Source organism: Chinchilla lanigera, unplaced genomic scaffold (assembly GCF_000276665.1).
Source record: "Chinchilla lanigera isolate Chin_1 unplaced genomic scaffold, ChiLan1.0 scaffold00093, whole genome shotgun sequence".
Taxonomy (NCBI): Eukaryota; Metazoa; Chordata; class Mammalia; order Rodentia; family Chinchillidae; genus Chinchilla; species Chinchilla lanigera.
In genome coordinates this window covers 3275898-3296537 of record NW_004955494.1, presented here as the reverse complement: position 1 = coordinate 3296537, position 20640 = coordinate 3275898, and the positions used below count along the sequence as shown (strand labels likewise).

Below are 20640 nucleotides of genomic sequence, written 5' to 3'. Positions count from 1 at the left end.
GGACTGTCATCACTGACACACATGTTGGGCCTTGAATAGATAGGACGGACTGAGCTCTATCAAATTGGGCCCCCAAGAGCCCATGATCATTGCAAAAGTCAGGGCCAAAACTGACTTTCCTGGTAGACAATGGAACAGAACTCTCTGCCTTCAAAATTTCCTGTCAAAAAGTTACCATCACCAGGGCACCTGGGACTCTTGCCTCTTGCCACTCTGCCAGGCAGAAACTTACAGTCTGGGAGGACATCTCCTTCACATGAAGCCAATCAGTCTTCCTCTCATTTAACCCTGCACTTCCAACTTTGACTGTTCCGCCAGAGGCAAATGACACCAGCAGCAGCCTGAGACAGAAAATAGCAATCCTGAAGTTCTGAAAACTCTCCTCCCAGAGGTATAGACTAAAGACTTGCCTCTGGGCCTGGCCGTCAACCATGCCACCTCACCATGACCCCCACTGCTGTCCGATGTTATGGGAAGCACAAACAAGCATCCAGAAACAGACTGTTAGTCACCTTGGGCAAGATCTCTTTGCCATGAACAATGCAGCCATCACCTTACATTCTGTGGTTCTCATGCCCCCTTTTTGAACTGTTGCCACAAGGGTTTAAAAACTCTCCCACTATTTTCAGGGAGGCTCTGGTAACAGATTTAGCTGCTCTGAGACAGCCTGCTTCTCTGTCCTTTCCAGCTCCACAGTTCTGTCACTGTCCCCTGAGCCCTGAGAGTGGGCCATCAACCACCTGCCTCTTATTGTGAAACTCCATCCTGAGGCAATCCCCACCTGCATCAAATAGTATTCCATGCCATGAAAGACTCTGCTAGAAATTCAACCACACATCCAGAGGTCTCAAAACTACAAAATGTTTGTAGACTGTCAAGCTGCTGAAATATACCTCTCCTGCCTGTAAAGCCAGTTCAAGATCTCCAGGCTGCCAGTGCCTCCACAATTGCCCTTTGTATATGTTGCCTCAGTCTTCTGCCACCCACAGCCTGCTGGTACACCTGCCTGAGCCTAAAGAATGCCTTCTTCTGCCTTCGGTTGGCACCTGTCAGCTAGCCCCTCTTCACAAAGACCCCAGTTCTGGAACATCCAAGCTGCCTGCTGGAAAAGCACAAAAGCTCTGCTACAATATCTGGCAGAAACTGGTTATAGAACAACTCCGAAAATTTCTTTGAGCTGCTGACCTCTGTAGAATCTGGATCTCTGAATGCACAAAAGCAGTGATGCTTACTGAGACTGTCAGCCCCTGGGAGTGCCCAGTGTCCTGCCTGTGCAAATACTTGGATCTGGTTGCTAAGGGCTGCCTCCCCTCTTTGGCTCTGCACTCTAACAGCTACTGTCCTTCTGATCAGGAAAGCTGACAAGCTCACCCTAGACCAAGATGTAACTGTTCAGATGCCACATGCTATATTGGGATGAACTGTTCTTAAAAATGGACCCCCTGACAGATGCTGAGTAGACCCTGCTAACAGATGGAAGTAACTCTATTAGAAATTAAGTACAACAGGCTAGATACGCTGTGGTCACCTTGGACAAAACTATTTTAGCCAAAGCTCTCCTGCAGGGATGACCTACACCACAAACTGCCTTCTGCTGCTGTTTGGAAACCTGCTACCAGTGACACTAAATAATCCAGTCCAAAGGCCTAAGCCCCCTCTGGGGATCCAACTGACTGAAACATCAACCCCAGCCGTGAGACTTGCCTCCACCATATGTTCTGCAAGCTCAAGCTGCTGCACTGGCACCCGTACCTCTGCAGCCAGCTCAGGCTTCAGTGTCTGTGTCACTAGCCCTGACCTCCCATTCCCTACTCATACTGAGAAGACAATAAAAGTTTGTAGGATCCTGCTGTAAAAAAGTCATCCTTAGATACGTCCTACCCCTGATCACTGGCAGCAATAACAGGCCTACATTTGTAGCAGAGGTAACTCAAAAACTAGATTAAATAAAAACTACATACAGCATACAGCCCACAAAGCTCTAAAAAAGTTAAAAAACAGCTTGTAACTCACACATATATAACCCAGGTGCATATTAATGATCTCTACAAGTTTCAGAAATCCAGCCTTAGATCTGCTAAAAATTTACCTGGACCAGACAGTCACTTGGAAGAGACAACACACTCAGAGCCCTGCTCTGGTCCCTGTGGATGCTGACCAGTCCACGCACAGCTGAAGCCTGAGGACACTGTTCACAGGATTGCTCCATATCTATTCCCTTTGATTTTTGTGTCTTTAGGCTGCTTACCCTAGTTCTTGTTTCCCTGCCCCCTTGCTAGCTATGGTTTTTGCCTTAAACGCTAAGGATGGTTGTCCCAAGAAAATAGAACAATCAATCAAATACTTCACCAAGATTTGATGAGCATCCAAGGCACACTGGACCCTCTCCAAGATCAGATTAACTCCCTCACTACCTTGCCAGAGGAAAGTTACAGAACAGAAAGGCCTAAATTATGTCTCTTCCTAAAAACAATTTAGGAAAAAACTCTAATAAGACAACCTTGGGGAGCTTGGCTAGGGCCCATCCTAGGATCACTGATAACCCTAATGTTACTGCTTCTAGTTGGGCCTTGTTTCAGAAGATCACGTGTAATATGCCCAGTAAAGATTTGCTGGGGAAACTGAAAGAGGGCTGGGAAAGTAACAGAAAATGGCCCCTCAGCCAGTATACTTCAGTTTCTTAGTTGCCCAGGTAACAGTTCCTATTCCAGTTCTGGTTGCTCTTGTCTCATAGAAACAGCTGGGTACTGTGATGTACATTGTATAAACCAGTACCCAGTTGACAAGCCATTCTGCCTCTGTACTTCCTGCTTGCTTATCCCATATAAGCCATAGACCACAGAGAGATCAGGGCCTGATATTCTGAAAATGATCCTGATCAGTACCTGTCGAGGTAAATAAATCTGCCTCCAAGTCCTGGGTGCCATCTTGGTGTTTCTTCTTGCTGTGGCTCTGTTGGGGGGCTTATTGATAGTCTTCAACATTCCTCTCTTCACAGCTGTGCCTTTCTCATCTCTGCCTTCATAGTCACATGCATCTCTGTCCTCATGTGCCCTGCTCCTACCAGGATATTTGGGTTCGGGATCCACTCTACTTCAATATGTCCTCATGTTAATGAATTACATTGCTAATGGTCCTATTTCCAAATCAGGTCACATTCTGAGGTCCTGGAGGTTAGGACTTCAGCTTATCTTTTTGAATGTATCAATCTACCACTATGTGAAGAGCATGATGAGACAGACAGTCAACCCTGGGACCAGAGAGTCTGAAACAAGGCTGCAGAGAAGAATGTGGGAGTGAGGCAGATAGATCCACTTTGCAATTTTGCCTGTGAATCTGGTGGCCGTGATCCCGCTGCCCATTTGGGTGCAGGGACCTTGGTGACTGATGGTGCTATCTGGCCAGTTTCCAGTGTAAGGTGCTTATGTTCTCCACTTGGGTACAGGCTGCAAAGTGAAGTTTGTGGTCATGTTCGGGACACACTCTGCTGGTGCCATATGTTAGTAAATGTCTGAATTTTGTGCAGACACACACGGGCAGTGTTCTCATAAGTGGAGTTACATAATTAGGGCATGGGTTTGCATAATAATTAGCATGTGTAATTAGGCACAGACTTCTTGTCCTTTAATTAGACAATCAAGACATCTAATTACAAAATTAAGATGTAATTATGTGGCCCAAGATCTTCATATTTCTTTCTGCCCATTAGAGATTACATTTAGAAAAGAATTCACAAAAACTGATGAAGAAATGAATGTCGACTCCCAATATGAGACTGTTAGAAGCAGTGTTAAGTGAGCTGCTAAGTTCCCTTTGATCTTTCCCCTTTGGTATAAGGGAGTCATTTAAAATATTACCTTCTGCTTGAAAGAATAACTTACCAACTGTGCTGTCAACCTCTGGTACACATATTAATGAAGAGGAATGTTGGCATGACTAATCCATGCAATTCGCATGTGGTTCTGCAGTATGGTTTGTAATTACCCTTGAACGTGTTCTCAATGTGACATCTTGGGAATTCATTCAAACCTAATAAACAGCACCCTCCAGATGCTGGCAATATTAGGCAAGCTGAGACGACCACCTGCCTTCCCATTCTGTCCTGTCTACTGCTCCTCTGTGGCCACTTTAAAAATAGACCCATTGCTCAGAATGATGCAAGCACACGTTTAAGTTGGGTTGTCTTTTCCCTGAATATCTGAACACTTATTGAAATGTTCTCATTTTAAGTGCTCTTTATTGGACTGCAGATGAGAAAGGAAAGGTCTAAGAACACAGTAAATAACCCATCTTTCTATTAAGTGAGTGATGCTTACAACATTGTTTTGTTGCTCTTGCTGTGTTGTGCTGTTGTTGTTTTGAGTTCCGGCGCTCCTGGGAAGCCAGACTGTGTGCTGCTGTTGCCTGTTGTTTTTTCCTTGCCCCTGAATTGCGAATTGGCTGATCTCTGCATGATGCTAAATACCCAATTTGACTCATTAATTTTTCTGAACTAACTGAACTTTTGACCTAATTGGCTGGCTGAGTCAGGATCTGAGCCATACGTCCAGGTTTTCCCAAGCTGGTTCTGACTCTAACTGTGCTATCCCTCCATTCCCATAAACTGCTGCAAATCCTAGTAATTCCAATGTTTTGACAGCCATACTGCACTCCTCAGACTGCTGCTTTTTCCTGGAGAGTGGTGCAGAAATCTGTCCGACCATGCTTCCTGATTTTTGGTTAAAAAATATGCTTCCCAGATGGTTGCAGAGTGAGAAAACAAAGACTTAAAGAGGTTATAAGTAGTTGGTCTTAAGGTCTCCTCTCCATGGTTTGCTTTTATCCCAATTTTTCACTTTTCTCTCTTCAGTCTTGGAATGTGATGAGGGAAAAATTATGTATGCCAAGAGGCCCAGTTTTGACCAAGAAAATAGACAGGCATGAGGAGCTTATTTTGTGCCATACTGAGGGTCTTTTGGTGGTTTTTTTTTTTCCCTTGCCAACTGAGCAATTGCTCATGATAGATTTAGAGGCAAAAGAACCAAAATTGGATGAAATGGGTTCATCAGTGGGACTCTGGGGGGGGGGGCAGTGGACCACCCCGTTCCAAGGCAGTGCTGACCCCTGAGGTTTTCAGAGCCCTCCATCTGTAGTCCATCACTTGATCAGGAGGAATTTCTCAGCTTCTGTTCTGTTCGTTCACTGCTAGGCCTCGGCCCCTTGGGTCCTAGAAACTTGTTCTTCTGTCCTTACTTCCTGAGAACTCAGGGCTTCTACATGGGGCCAAAAGCATGAATGCAAATGTTAATTTTTTGCTTTTGAAAATGTGCTTCTCTCTCCAGGTACTCTACATCAGCATTCTCAGTGCTGGAAAAGCTGGGTATCAGACATCCCAAGCCGTCCCCTTTCATTGGGAACTTGACCTTCTTCCGCCAGGTGAGGCCCTGACTTACTGGGTACAGTGCAGGCTTCCCACGAAGCATTGCTCTTGCCCAGGTTGCTGGCCTGGGGAGTCTGTGTGTGAAGGGGCTGTGTGAAGTGCGGAGCCCTCCCCTCCTGGAATGAGCTCTTCTGTGACAACAATGGTCTATCCCTATCCCCCACCAGTATATACTGAGTCCTGTCATTCATCCATCCATTCATTCATTTTTTGCTGAGCATCAAGTGCTCCAGGCCCTAGAATGCAGAAAGAGTAGAGGTAACTTACACTCTCAAACACCCTCAAACAAGGATATGTGACACCAGCTAAGCTATTCCCAGTTCTAGGCTAGCTACTATAGATACTAGTGCTGGTACTGCTTCAGAGGAGAAATCTGTTGCCTAAATCACCCTAGGGAAGCTCCCAAGAAGGGTCTCACAGAAACTGGAGACAAGGAACACAGACCAAGTGGGGAGCAACACATGTGAGTGCAGTAACAGAAGAACAACAATGCAGGTCGACCAGAAGTCTGGTCCAATGAGATGCCAAAAGTTGGGGAACACTGGGGGCTGTGGGGTGACAGAGAGAGACAAGCCAACTTACTCACAGGTTAGAAGGGTTATTCATATACTTACTGCCATAACATCATTTTTTAGTAGGAGAGGAACATCAACATGGACAATTGCACAGGACCGTGGAATCTGACTGTGCTGAAGTCTAGGCTGAAGTGTGAGAGGCTGGCACAGGTGACAGTGACAGCCAGGACCAAAGAATACTTGGGGCAAAATTGAGAATTCTGGTGACTAAGAACGTGTGAGAATTCTTGGCAAAATGAATCAAACATTGGGCAAAGGAAGAATGAATGTGGGGTGACAGAAGTAAAAGGTTGGGGGGTAGCTGGTTGAGGGAGAAACATGTTCAATTTTGAGCATGTTGTCTTTGATTTGTCAGAGAGATGCATGAGCAGAGGTGGACAGTAGCCATCTGCAGGTAGAGCCCCAGATCTTCAAGGTTATTTTATTTTCATAGTGGGTTTTCTCAGAAACCTAATTGATTTATTCTGCTGCTTTATGGGGACATGGTCACCAGACTGATATCAGGAGAAAACAGATCCCACATATGGAGAGCCACAGAAAAGAGGAAGGGCTAAATTTAAGCTCACCTCGATAAACCCCTTAACGGCTCCTCAGGGTTGCCCCATCTCTGCCCTCTGAAAGGCTGGTCTTTGGCTCTAGCAAAAGTAACCTCAGCTATTTCTTTCCTTGTTCCTCCCCCTTCTCAGTTTCTCTTCTGTTCTTTCTGTCTCTCTGTCCACCCACCTTCTTCACTATCTGCTGCTTTTTCCTTTCTAGTACTTTTAAAACTCCCTCTCCATCTCTCTGGGGGCGACCAGTTCACAATTTTGAAGCCAGAGCCCACAGACAACGACCTTATCGTGACACCTTATGGATCCTGGAAGCAAGCATGAAGAAATTTAAAAGTAGCAAAATAGAACAACGTCTTAGATAGGAAAGTTAAAGAAAATAAACTTCACACATTATTGCAGGGGGCGGGTGATGATCCGTTGTATTCCGCTGAGTAATTAATCTGGTATTAACATCTGAGGCAAACAGCATAGCTGTCAATTGGAGAACACTGAGCTTGTGCCTCTGGATAATCTCCACATATGTTCCCTTCCAGCTCCTCACTCTGTAGGTACAAAGCTTGCCAAGTTCTTTCTAGAGCACAGTCATTTCAGGGACTATTTTTATGTTCATATAAGCTTTCCTTGATATACAGCAGACATAGACGAGAAAATTCAGGGGATCTAATGAGAACAGGGCATATTTCTATCCAGGACATCTATTCTACCCCTCAACTCTACCACACCTCTATGTATCTGCCTTTTTATTCCATTTGTACAACATAAATTTAGGCTTTTCCACCCCTATATCCACCCAAACTCATGCATATGTTCAGTAACTGAAGCGCACCATATCTAACCATCCAGTCCCTTACATGATTGCTTTGTGGGTCCCTACTCTCCCATCTCTTTTCCGTAGCCCTATCCCTGCATCACTGTGGCCAGCATTTTCTAACCCTCTGCCCCATCTCACCCTACGTGCTTCTCAAGGTACACTCCACCTCGTGTTTTGTCCTACATAAAATAAGGTTCTCATGTTGAAGATCTGTTGGTTTTAGTTCAAATTTGACTTAGATCATAAGAATTCAGAATCTGTGATCATTTGGATAAATTTGGTGGAAGTTTACACATGCAGGGACCATGAAAAGGAACTTGGCCAAGTAATAATAATAGTAAGAACTAAATCTCAGAGGGTATATGATAACTGAGAAAGCAAACAGTTTTCAAATATCTTAGCAGCAATTATGCACAAGTAGTCTAAGTACTGATGATCTCTTCAGTCCATTAAAGCAGGGCTGCATGAGAGTTTTACTTGGCAATATTTTTTAAAAGCCATTTGTTTATCCAAGATTCCGCAGTGCTTGAAAGCTATATAACTTCAGGTTTTTTATTGTTTATCTAATGGTGTTCTTGCTGTTTCAGATTTTTTGCTGAATAAGTGTGAATAAATGAAAGTCTACTTAATCTTATTCTTACTGTAGTGCTGTGTTGTTTTTCAGGGTTTTTGGGATGGCCAACTGGAGCTCAGAAAACTATACGGACCTCTATGTGGGTAAGAAGGACATTTTCTTTTCTTTTCTGTGTTTTGATTTCTGCATGTTGAATGGATGTAGAAGTAATAAAGATCAGGGATGTTGCTTGCATTTATATGGGGGGGCACAACAAGAGTTACCTGCGGGACAGACAACATTCCTAGACAAGATCTGTGGAGCAGCCCATAGGCACCACACTGGCATGAAAGATACTTCCCAGGATTTAAAACCTTGCTGTGCTGGGTGTGGAGGTGCACGCCTGTAATCTCAGCACTCGGGAGGCTGAGGCAGGAGGATCCTTGCGAGTTTAAAGCCAGCCTGGGCTACAAAGTGAGCTCAAAGCCAGCCTGAGCAGTTAACCCTTGCTGAACTGGGTGCCTTAATTTTTCTCACCGCCATGCTGACAGAGGCACTCCCAGGGACATGGTGGCCTTCCACGCCTCAGAGCAAACAGTCCTCTTTCCCTGGACAGCCTGTGGCAAGTCTTTCCCTGTGAGCTTATCTGAATCTTACTTAGGCCCACACAGTTGAACCCTAGGGGTAAAGTCTGCTGCCAACAAGATGGCAATGTACTTTATCACCCAATCCAGCAAACTCTGAGAGTGGAAGGAAACAGTCTGACTAGTTACCCAGGGCAACAGCATAAACCAAGACCATCTCCGATATACTGGGTCCTCTGGTCACCCCTGTTCTCAACCATGCAACGTAATATAACCTTTCCCTTTATTTTTCCGGTATTTTCTCTTCTTATCCTTCAGGGTATGTGCCCGTTTCTAAAGTCCCAAGGTCCAGTTCAGATCACTTTCTCTATTCAAGAGTTCACAAGCTTGAATCGTAATCTAGTTTCCCAGTGTATGTCTCCCTCCCCCACTGGAGTTCTAGTCATTGTAGTCTGTTTCTACACCACTTCTCAGCCCCGGGTGCGTGTTAGTATCTTTTTCTAGATCTCCAGGTCTCTGGTAATGTTTGATAACATTTCTAGGTGCATTAAGGTTTGGTTGTATAGCTAGCGCACATCCTGATGGGGCCCACTGGTTTGCAAGCCTTTTGGTCCACGGGTTTGGGACATCTTATTCTTAGTGTTTGGTTTTTTTTTTTTTTTTTAAAGGATTGGCTGGTACTCTTTGTCAAAATGGCCCTACCCCAGAGAACCATAGTTTTGTCCAAGTGTTTCTACCTACTCTGATTTTTTTATATGGTCCTGAAAAGTTAATAAATTGAGATGTTGTGTTCCATGCACTCTATATTAGTTTGTCAATTGCCTTATCATCGACTCCCCCCAAACTCAGTAACGTTAATAACAGTTTACTCTTTATGGTGTGTCTAAGGGATGGCTGGAACTGGCTGGTCTAAGCGCCGCTTGGCTGGAAGGAGCCCCGGGACTTCCTGTTGTGTCTGCTGGGCGGGGATGGTGGTGGCAGTGGTCCTTGTGCTGTTTCTCTCGTCTCCGTGGAAGGGCAGGGCCACTAGGACAGGGTCCTCTCACAGTGAAAGCAAAGGAGGATAAACACTGCTGTGTGCTGTCTGCTAATATTCTATTGGTCAAACTGAGCTACATGGCTGAACTCCCATCAGGGCAAGAGGCCAAACCTGGCACTGATGAAGGCCGGGCACATCCTCAGTACTCAGCAGCCCTGCTCACTCTCTGTGACCCTCCTAACTCGGCCTGGACCCGGTTCTGTCGCTGTGCACAGCTTCTGCATTAAGCATGATAGGTACTCAATAAAGTGTCAGGGGATTGAGTTGTTTACCTTTCTTCCACTCTTGTGCTGTTTTATTGCTTTGAAAAGTTCTCGTTCAAGCTCTGTCTGTCCTTTAGTCTCATTCTGCAGCTGGCGATGCCAGCTCTGGAGACGTCTCCTGTGCTTCCGAGACATAGCACTGACTCAGAGTACAGCTGTGCTTCCCAGAGGGAGAGAAAGTCCTCCCTGAGTTTGATGACTAGGCTCACTTCCCTCCAGTCCTTGCGCAGGCTTCCAGAGCAGAACATTCGGGTATCTGGCAATAATTCTAGGATGGCAGATGAAGAGTTGAAAGGTCATTGTATTAACAGGTGTTGGGAGCCGGAGGTGAGGGTGAACTGGTTTCCTTGACAACAGGATGTCCAATCAGTTTTTCCCTCCAGCTTTAACTAAGTTCACACAGTTTATCCTTTTCATTTCAAGAAAACTTAAATCCTACAGAATGATTTCATATGAAGTTGTAGAGACTGAAGTATCATCTCTACTCTTTATTCTGTCTCTAGAGAGAAGGAAAGAAGGAAAGGCAATAGCTTAATTTCTTCATACAAAGCAAACAGCATTTTTTCCTTTAGGAAAACAAGAAAAACTGTAAGATGCCCACTGCTTTTTGAATGGGTCCTCTCCCAGATCTCCAGCACCATGGTGGTGGGGTGAAAGTGGCCGTCGGACTAGGCTATATTGAAGCTCCTTTCTAACGCTGCATATTTTTGTACTGCTTAAGTTTTAGCAAAATGGCTTCACCGATTGGGGCTGTCAAAGAAGACTAGTTGCAATTAGCCACAAAGACCCTTTTAGGAAAGAGTCTAAACTACAGTATTTTTAGACTACTTTTCTTATTGGGAAATAGAATGGAAATAGAATCCCAGCTTGATCCTCCTAAAACTTGAAATAATAGACTGATCCCTCATTTGACAACGGAAGCCCCCGCCGCTGGTGCTGTACAGAGAAGCCCGGGGCCCTGAGATGACAGCACAGCCCTGTTTGTTGGGAGAAACGTGAGCAGCAAGGACCTAAGAGCAAACCTGGTCACTGTTTGTGCTTCTCACCTGGTTAGCCCAGCAGCCCAGCCAGAGTTCAGGGCTACACGCCGGAAATGGGCTCCGTGCCCCTTTCTCTTCCCATGCACTGCTTCGGGGAAGAAACTGCCGGAGAAGGATTCTGTCAAGCGGGCTGACAACGCTGACATTTATTTTCACAACCGTCACCGTCGCTACCCTGGCACTCCATCACCCGGAGCAAAATGTCTTCCCCGAGCATCTAACCGGGTAGCCAGCTTTCCCAGGTCTGTGCAGATGCAGCCGCACCATTGCCTCTGCGTCTTTGAACACGAATGTAAGGCAGGCGCACTGGCGCACGCTCCTCCGCAACTTTTATCCATGGTCCCTGACTAGGGCACTTCCCAACTGAGCAGCAGCCACGTGAGACGAGGAAAGCACGGCCGTGTTGTTTTGGGTAATGGTTACCGGGTGTCAGTCAATTAACGATTACCTGGGATCTCTTTTGAACTGAGAATAAGCTCTAAGTTGGATTTATATTCCTTCCTAAGCCCTACAAAAATAGTATCAATAGAATCATCATACACTGGTGACTAAACAGAAACAGGACAGAGATTATGGCCCAACCAACTTGCAGTCGAGTTTGTAACCAGTAAAAAATGAGTCTTTCTTATACTGCTCTTATTAACGACTTGCAAATACATACACTGTGCTCTAAGTTTTATTCATCAGCAGCCACCGAAGGTCCCTTTCAGCAGCTGAAAGCTCCTTTTCCTGTGTCCCGTCTATATTTACCCGCTTGTTCTGCAGTTGAGCTTTTATTGAGCCTCATCCCTGTTTCTTCCCGTCTTCGCGTCACTCTCATTTTGATGTCTCATGTGAACTTAGCACTCTCTTGTTGAACTTGACCTTCCTGATCCCTGTACCCGTGGCCCATGCCGCTCCGTTTTGGTAAGTGGCATCTGCATCCCAGCTCCGCCTGTGCAGCCAGCTTTGTCACTGGCCTTGTACGTTCCGACGAGAACATTAAGTGGTCAGTAGGTAAACGTGAGCATCGCACATCATTCATGAAGTGTGAGAAAAAGTGCGCCTATGCCCACCCTGAACTCCTAGCCACTTCTTCATAGACGCAGCCTCTGCCGCCGGTTTCTTCACACTCAAACGGGTAAAATATGACACGCATTACTCTTTACCGGGCTTTGTTTGCTAATGGTGTTTGGGGAAATGTTCTATTTTAATACATTCATCCATGCGAAATGCTGTCCTATTTCTTAAGGATTTGATTGCATGGCTATATCCTGATTTTTTTGTTTTTTCTGAGACAGGATCTGGCTATGTAGTTCAGACTGACCTTGAACTCACTGTAGCCCAGGCTACAGCAATCCTCCTGCCTCAGCCTCCCGAGTGCTGGGATTACAGGCAGGCACCACCATGCCCAGCATTATATCCTGAGTTTTAAAATCAGTTCTCAGCTGACCATTTTTGCTTTTACAAATGACACTGCAGTGAGTGCTCTGATGTGCAACCACCCCCTCTCCTAAGACACATTGTAGGATAAATTCTGAGAACTGGAATTATTGGGTGAAAGATTATTTATGTTTTCAATTTTAATAAATATTACAAATTACTCTGTTTAGGGACTGTGTCAATTTGTATTCTTATAAATAAGCATCCAAGAGAACCCAGTCCTTCACATGTTTCCTTCTCGTATTAAAATGAGTGGTCACAATTTTAAATCTTTAGCATTTGATGGTCTATTGCTATAGTTTTAGTGTGCATTTTTCTGATTATGAACAAGTCTGAGCATTTTTTTTTCACATTTAAAATCCATTGTATTTTGTCTTCTGAGAAATCCTTTGCCACTTTTCTATTGGTTTATTGATCTTGCCCAACTTGTTTGTATTTGTTTATTTATTTGTTATGTAGTACTGGTGATTGCACTCAGGGTCTTCACACTGAGCTATATCCCCAGGCCTTTATTTTTTTTGTTTTGTTTCTTTAAGACAAGGTCTTACTATATAGTCCAAGCTGGCTTTGAGCTTGCCACATAGCCCAAATTCATGGTGATCCGCCTGCCTCAGCCTCCCAAGAGCTGAGATTACAAGGGTGTGCCCCCATTCCCAGCTTCCCCAGAACTTTATTTTTTGAAAACAGGGTATCACTAAGTCTCTAAGTTGCCCCAACTGAGTTTAATCTTCTGTGATCCTCCTGTCTCAGCCTCCCAGAGTGCTGGGATTATATGCATGCACTATCATTCCCAACTCTAACTTATTTGTAGAAGTTCTTTATACACTAAAGAAAATAAGTCCTTTACATTTAATATATGTTGCAAATACTTTCTTCTTGTTATTTATTTGTTTATTCTACTACTATGTACTTTTTAAATCAGAAACTATTGTTTGTCAGTGAACTTAATTTTAATGGTATTTATAGTTTGCATTTTATTCAGAAAGGCTTTCTTCATCAAGGACAGTATCAAAACAGTGTCCATTTTTCTAGTGTTTTTAAAATGTCATAGGGGCTGGGGACTTAGCTCAGCAGCACAGCACCTGCCTGGCAAGCGCAAGGTCATGAGTTCGGTTCCCTGTACCGGAAAAATAAATAAATAAATAAATAAAATGTCATGTTAATAGTGTAGGCTGTTTAGGATGTGGATATAGCTCAGTGATCATGATTGCCTACCTCATGCACAAGGCTGTGGCTTCAGTCTTCAATTTCCAGCACTATAAAAAGCAGTGAAGCTGATTGATGTATCAGGAATAATTTACTTATTTATGCATTTATTTATTTTTGTAAGAGGAATTGAACTCAGGACCTTGTGCTTGCCAGGAAGGCTCTTGTGCCACTGACCTATATCCCCAGCTTTGTATCAGGAATTTATGAGGGGAAGGATGGACATAGGGATCTGCTATGGTTGGCCCCCAGGGTGGTGCTTCCGGGGGCTGTGAAATTTCAGGAGGTGGTACCCAGAGGGAGGGGCTTAGGTCTCAGGAGGCAGTGACATGAGGTCCCTCCCTGACACTGTCACTGGCATTTCCCTCAAGTGGCCTAAAAGCAATGGGGCTTCCTGGCCCTGGACTAGAACATTTCAAACCATCAGCCAAAATAAACCTTTTCAGGGGCTGGGGATTTAGCTCAGCGGCAGAGCGCCTGCCTGGCAAGCACAAGGTCATGAGTTCGGTTCCCGGTACCAGAGAAAAACCAAAAAACAAAACAACAAAACAAAATAAATCTTTTCTCCTTGCAAGCTGGTTATGTCAGGTGTTTTGTTATAATGTCCAAAGGCTGACTCACACCAGTTCTGCCCTTACTGTCCAGATGGTGGTGTTCCATCCGGAAATTCACCCTTCTCCAGCTGATTTGAAATGTCGCCTTTACCACTTATTAACCCCTCCATGCACTTGTGACTTCTTTGCTCTACTGCAAAGTATAATCTCATGCCCCACTGAGTATCCTGATTTTGGTATTATTTGGTTTGTTATATGTAGCAGTAGCACAGAACATTTTTGGCAAGTATTAGAACCTGAAGTGGTCCTATCTCCTGGGGAACCTCAGGTCCTCATACTGAAAAAGCCAGTTTAGCAAGCACATGAGCCTTTGGCTTAAAGGATCTGACATGTAGCTTCAAAGTTCCCACTGCAGGGAAAGGAAGGGCCTCATGTGCTTCCAACTTGGAGGTGTCTAGCGCTGTTTTCTTATTTAATTAGCCAGCATACGTGAACCGATGGCACCTTGTCACCAGGCAGGGAGGAAGTTGAGAACTCTGGGAGACATATGGAAAAGCATGTGGCACCAGCAATGAAAATAATAAGGTCATTTCAACACTTTTTTGAGCTCAGATTCCACGACACCATCCATTAGGAAAGTCTGAGCTCCAGAAGTGACTGAGGTGTTAGAACTTTTATGTAAGCGCTTTTAACCATTGTGTTTAGAGACTATTTCAATGAGGTTGAAGAGCAGCAGAGAGACTATTCACTCAGTACATGAAGATGGCGCTGTCCTCAACTTGGGGAAATTTCAAGCTACTGCCACAGACCAGGAGCTCTGGGAACTGCAGGGCTCCAAAGGGCTCTGTGGGACTTTTCCTGTCTCGTAGGGCGGTGCTTGGACTTTGAAGACACAAAGCAAAAGAATACATTGCCCTGAAAAATGTGCCCAAGTTTGGGGTGGAGTGGAAACTACGGCCGATTTGTTCAAGAAAATACAAGTATTCACCTTCAAACCTGACACCTGTACCTGGAGCCTATACTTGTTTCTAAGGAGGGCTGAGCTCCATAGAATCACAGACATTGAAGGATAGAGGAAATCGGGCCTCCACACTCAGGAAACTGTAAACGGAAAGTTGAAGATTTTCCTCCTGACACAGAGCGCAAGCCTCAGAAGGAAGCTCACTCACTAAAGGCGTGGCTCAGTTTCCAGAGGAACTGATGAACGTGAAAAATATATGATGGCCATTGAGAGAATCTAGTGTCTTCGAGATAGGTGAATTAAGCATAGAAATCCTAAAGTATCCTAATATTTCTGGCCATGAGCCAGAAATAGTACTAACCTGGTTTTCACGAATGTAAGAAGCTAAGAATCACCAGTTACAAGCCCTGTGAGGCTGGAACCAAATTAACATAACAGCCACTGATTCTATGTCATCATTATTGGTAATCATTCAATGACTTCTATATCAATATCCTCCATCAAACTAGATTAACCACTAACTCCAAGCCTGTAAGCAGACATGTTTAAATGAGTGGAATATCTTAAACTGCTGTTGTATTTTAAAGGGGGCCATTATTTTATAAAAATGATTACCCTGAGACAATGGGTTGATGCTCTAGGAGGCCTTTGGAATACAGAGAAAATCAGCAGCAGGACAACTGTCACCATCCCCAAAGCATTGCTCAATAGGTAGAATTATCATGGGGACAACTGTCCTCAGATAAATAAGCACCTTGGGTGGAAAAGAGAGAATTCTTTTAGGTTTGTTGTTTTTTTTTTTTTTTTGTACCAGAAATCAAACTCAGGACCTTACATTTGCCAGGCAGGTGCTTATGCCACTGAGCTATATCCCCAGCCCAAGAATTCTTTCAGGGCCACACGTTCTTCAGTGAACTGTAGGCGGGCCACAGAGCTCCACTTTTGCTCAGAGTGAAGACTGCTGTGTTCCTAGTCTTGACACAAAGCCCTCTCTGAAGTTTACTTAAATTCCTGACTTCAGACTCTCTTTCACTCTGCATATCACACCCCCCGTTTCCCCATCCTGTTTCTGTAACAGAGTGATGGTTGTTGCATATTTTAACGACTACTATTGCCCAGGTCTTTGTGACTGACACGCAGAATAATCGAGAGTCTGTATTAATTCCCTCCTCTTTGTGTAGAACCATCCAGCGGAGCATGATTTAAAAAAAACTGTGGTTAAAATTCCAGCTCCCTCTCTCTTCCTATCTACCATTTGTTAGCTTAATGGATTGAGTGCAATCATTTTCCCTCAGAAGCCTTGGCTTTTTTTAGATGTAAATGAGGAACGTGGACTAGACCAGCGCCCTTGACACTTTGTTTAATTGTGCATCTTAGCAAAATAAAAGATCTGCCACATTGTGATCCAGTACACACACACACACACACACACACATGCTCACACACATACACACACACTCAAAATAAAAGTTGCATAAAACCAGACTCTACTATATACTACAGAAGTACTTTGATGTACTCTATTCTCCTTTCCTATTCTATTTGTGAAAAATAAAACAAGTATAAGCTGATTTCAAAAGTGCAATCAACTAGCTAAATTGATTTCATAACATCTAGTGAGCAACTAGCAGTCTGAAAAGCAAAGAGTCATATGGCAGCTAAAGTCATCAACTGGATGACTTCAAGCCAATGACTCAACCCCTATCAGTCTGCCTTTGAAAACTGTCCTACGCCCCTGTGTTTGCCCAGTGAGATTTAAGATTCTGAGAAACCCCTAACTGAGTCAGTAAAAGCTCAGTGTTGACAGCTGCAGGAGATCCAAGAACACACCAATCCCATCATTCTTGCCACTTTCTGCAGCACTTCTGGACGTCCTCTTTCCTGCATGTCGTTTGCCGCACAGTTGTGGCTGCCTCAATGTCCTGTGTATACTCAAAATATTTACTCTTCATGATCACTTTTGACTTTGGGGAAGAGCCACGAGTCCCATGGTGCAGATCTGGTGAATAAAGTGCATGAGGACACACTGTCACCTCTCCATGAGCCTGCCTTTGCATTAGATGGCAGCTGGTAGGAATATTCACTATATTTTTTGAGTGTTTTATAAAGCATCCTTATAAAGACATGCACAAAAGAAGACTTTCAGAACGTCTTCAAAAAATGGTAAGATGATGGGATAAGTGTGTTCAAAGCAAGAGGAGTAAAAATATGTGTCTTTCTTTTTTTGAGACAGGTCTCACTATGTAGTTCAGGATAGCTTTGAACTCACGATGTAGCCCAAACTGGCCTTGAACTTGCTGCGATCCTCCTGCCTCAGCCTCCTGAGTGCTGGGATTACAGGCGTGCACCACCACATGCAGATAATGTGCCTTTTATTATAGTACATTTAAAAAAAATTTATACATACAGTGTACTTTTCAATCACCCCTTGTGTCTGAAGAATTCATGGTTATATCCTATCACAGAGAGCTACCTGAATGCCAGCTGAATACTCCCTGGGGATAAGACAGCAGGAGGAAAAGGCCTAGAAACTGCACCACTCTTGGGGCTCACTAGGTGTGGAAAACAGGCTAGGCTGTGGACAGAGCTGATTTCAGGTACTGGGTAAAGCACAATGTTTGAAGGGCAACAAGTTGACAAACACTGGCGATGTAGACAGTCCAGGAAAAAGCCGCCCTTACTGACAATAGTCAGGCATCCAGTAAAGCACCTCTAGGAGGCCTTTCTTGGACATTAGGGCCCAACTAGGGCCTGGTTGAGCAACCTGGGAAGCCTCTGAGCCCTGAGAAGGAAGTCTGATAGGAGCAAAAGCATGGCCTCAGAGGCCTGGGCACAAACCAAGTGTAGACATTCAGTTCTACAACTCAGAGCATGATGCAAGCAGGTCCCAGACACCAGCTTCACTTGGTGGGCGGAAAGGTCCCCTCTGGCTGGAAGAGGTCTGGGCTGAGGAAGCTGGCCTCACAACGCAGAGCCAGAGCTCATCCAGCTTTTGATCTAGCGCCTGGGCCTTAGGTGGCACAGAGCACTGGCAGGGAAGAATGGAAGGCACCGAGGCTGGGGAGCTGGCCACAGAGTTTTACTTTTCCACTCCTGGATACTCATATGTAAAATCCACCTCCGAGAACAACAGTGTGTCAGGTTCCAGGGGGGAGGGAGCTCGTTCTGTGCTGGTGACAACCAAAGATGGCATCAATTGCTTCTTTATCCCGCAAATGACAACCTGCACAGATGTGTTCCCAAACAATAGAATGTCTCATATTAAAATTGCAGAAAAGCTCCGTTCCTAGCTAATAAGTTTGAATAAAAAATTCCACATTTAATTGAATTGTACCTGCAACAAATCCAAGTTGTTCAACCCAAAATGTATAATAGAGTTACATAACATGGTCATGAATCATTGTGGCATCTGTCAAGGATCCTCTCTTCTGGAAGTAAGTCCCGATAACACATGGATTTATGCATATATCTCCTGTCAACAACTTCTTTGCACAGACAATCTAAAAAATTACACATTTACTCAATTCTTCTGGCTCTTAGCATGAATTAATTGAGAATTCAAACAGCACCCTTATCCAAAAAGAATGACATGCCATCTTTGATTTCACAATTTTTAAGGAGCTCATCGCTAACTTCAAAAAACACCCAGTCACATATAGCTTAAAATTCCTTTTTGATCACTATTTTATAAGCAGAGACAAGTTTCAAGTTTCTGAAACCCTTGATTAACTGAAAAACAAGTTCTAAATCTTTTTGTTCACATAGGATGTTATGGTTTGTATCTAAATGTCCTCCAAGTCTTCATCCCCTCAGAGGCAGAGCTTTGGGAAGGTGGTTGAGTTTATGGGAGTTTATAGCTGACTTGCTGCTGGGAGGTGGTTCTGGTCAGAAGAGGTGGGTCACTGGGGGCGTGGCTTGGGACAGTTTATCTCCCCCCATCCCCGGCTCCTCCCTTGACTTCCTGCTTCCTGTCCGCCATGCTGTGACAGCTTTCCGCCACCATGCCCCTCTGCCTTGCTGCCCTGTCTTGGGGTCAGCAGACTACGAACTGAAAGCTCTACAAACTGTGTGCCAAAATAAACCCCTCCTCCCTTAAATTGTGTCACATACTGTGTCCCAGCAGTGAGGGACGTAACTAAGACATGGGGTAAAATGAGAACTATAGAATCTCAACATCTAAAACCAAACCAACTGCAGATATTAAGCGTAAACATTTGAATAAAAATATCATATGCCACCACACACACATTTGAAATTCTGCTAAACTCTGAATAATCAAACTTCATTTTTAAAATGGAATGCATTTTCTTCCCTTCCTTAGGACTCTTAAATCTTGTAGATGTTGGGTTGTTTACTATATGCATTCCAATTATTCCTGATCAGTCTTATGTGTAACATTTCTACAGCTCTGCACACGAAGCGATTCCCTAGCAAGGCACCACCAAGCTTTATGAAGCCTGCGTGCCCGGGGCAGATAACAGAAACCCAGCTACTAAAATAAGTTCCTTGATTATCCTCCACATCTCAAGACCATGTTCCTAACAATGTCTCCCTCACATCACCCTCAAACTGCAAGATTTTGCGACCCACAGATTCTCTCTGCCTGGGCATGGCTCTGTGTATTGGCCTGCATGTAAAGGTTTGACTCTGACACCTTCTCTGGGGTTCCCACATTAACCATGTAGGAGGCACTGTTAGCAGGTGATTCTGTTTTTGCCCCTGCATAAAAAGGAACATAGCAACCTTTCCCCTGATCTTACGGCTGGTGAGTGGCCTACTGTCACTTTAGGGGGACAGAGTGATTGTGGTCTTTTGTGCCACCACACCTTTCAGCACCTCTGGGTGCTACTCAGGCTGCAGCGGAAGTGGGCTTCCAAGTACTGAGCTGACACTACTTACCCCCACAACAGGACTCTTCCCGGAGGGACACCCAGCTGCTGCCTGGGCTGTTGTCTCCTCCACCTTCTCCTCTGTGAATGCCACACTTTGTACATATTAGCCAGCGAAGAGGTAGCTGCTGAGTGGATTCTCCACCTTCCTTTGGAGAGTGTCTGTAACTCTTTCTAGTCTTCTCTCTCTACCAGACCACAGGTGGTGCCTGATGATCAGCCTGGCCACTGGAATCTTCCAAAAATCCCAGCAAAGAATCTGATCTCTTAAGTCTTAGAGGTCTCTGCTGGATGTAGGGGTCCTCAGACCATCCGGGAGCAAGAAGTCTCCACTCTTCGAGCTCCCCAGCTGATAACCCACTAGGAGGCTTTGCCCATAACCCAGAGGGGTCTTTTGGCCCCTGAATTCTGCCCTCCTCCAAGTCGCTCCTTGCTAATGAGTACCAGGGCTGAAAGCAAGAACCCAAGAGTACCCAAGAACCCAAAGCAACAACCACAGAATAAACATTTCATTTGACTCAGTGGAGCAGACCTTCATGGGTCCACAGCTGGCCAGCAGAAAGGACATTATAGGCCATGGTTGTGGGGCTGATGGTCCCAGGGTCTTACTCTGAGCTAGGTATTGAGGCTGACATGAAGGACATCTGGCTGAAAGACATTTCTTTATTGAGGTAAAACATGACACAAAATCCTACCCGGTTTACCATCCTACCCAATTTTTGGCGTACAGCTCAGGGGCATTGAGTGCATTCACACTGCTGTGCAACCATCAG

General features: G+C 44.6%; 1 protein-coding gene across 4 annotated transcripts in view; it reads left to right on the top strand.

Moving 5' to 3' along the window:
• Tbxas1 (thromboxane A synthase 1 (platelet)) overlaps window positions 1–20640 on the top strand; it is a 160943-nt gene that overhangs the window by 25437 nt on the left and 114866 nt on the right. For all 4 annotated transcript variants that reach the window (XM_005405430.2, XM_005405431.2, XM_005405429.2 and 1 more), the window contains exons 2-3: window positions 5322–5415; window positions 8021–8073. In XM_005405430.2, the coding sequence (XP_005405487.1) occupies window positions 5322–5415; window positions 8021–8073 (147 nt within the window). The remainder of the gene's footprint in view (window positions 1–5321; window positions 5416–8020; window positions 8074–20640) is intronic.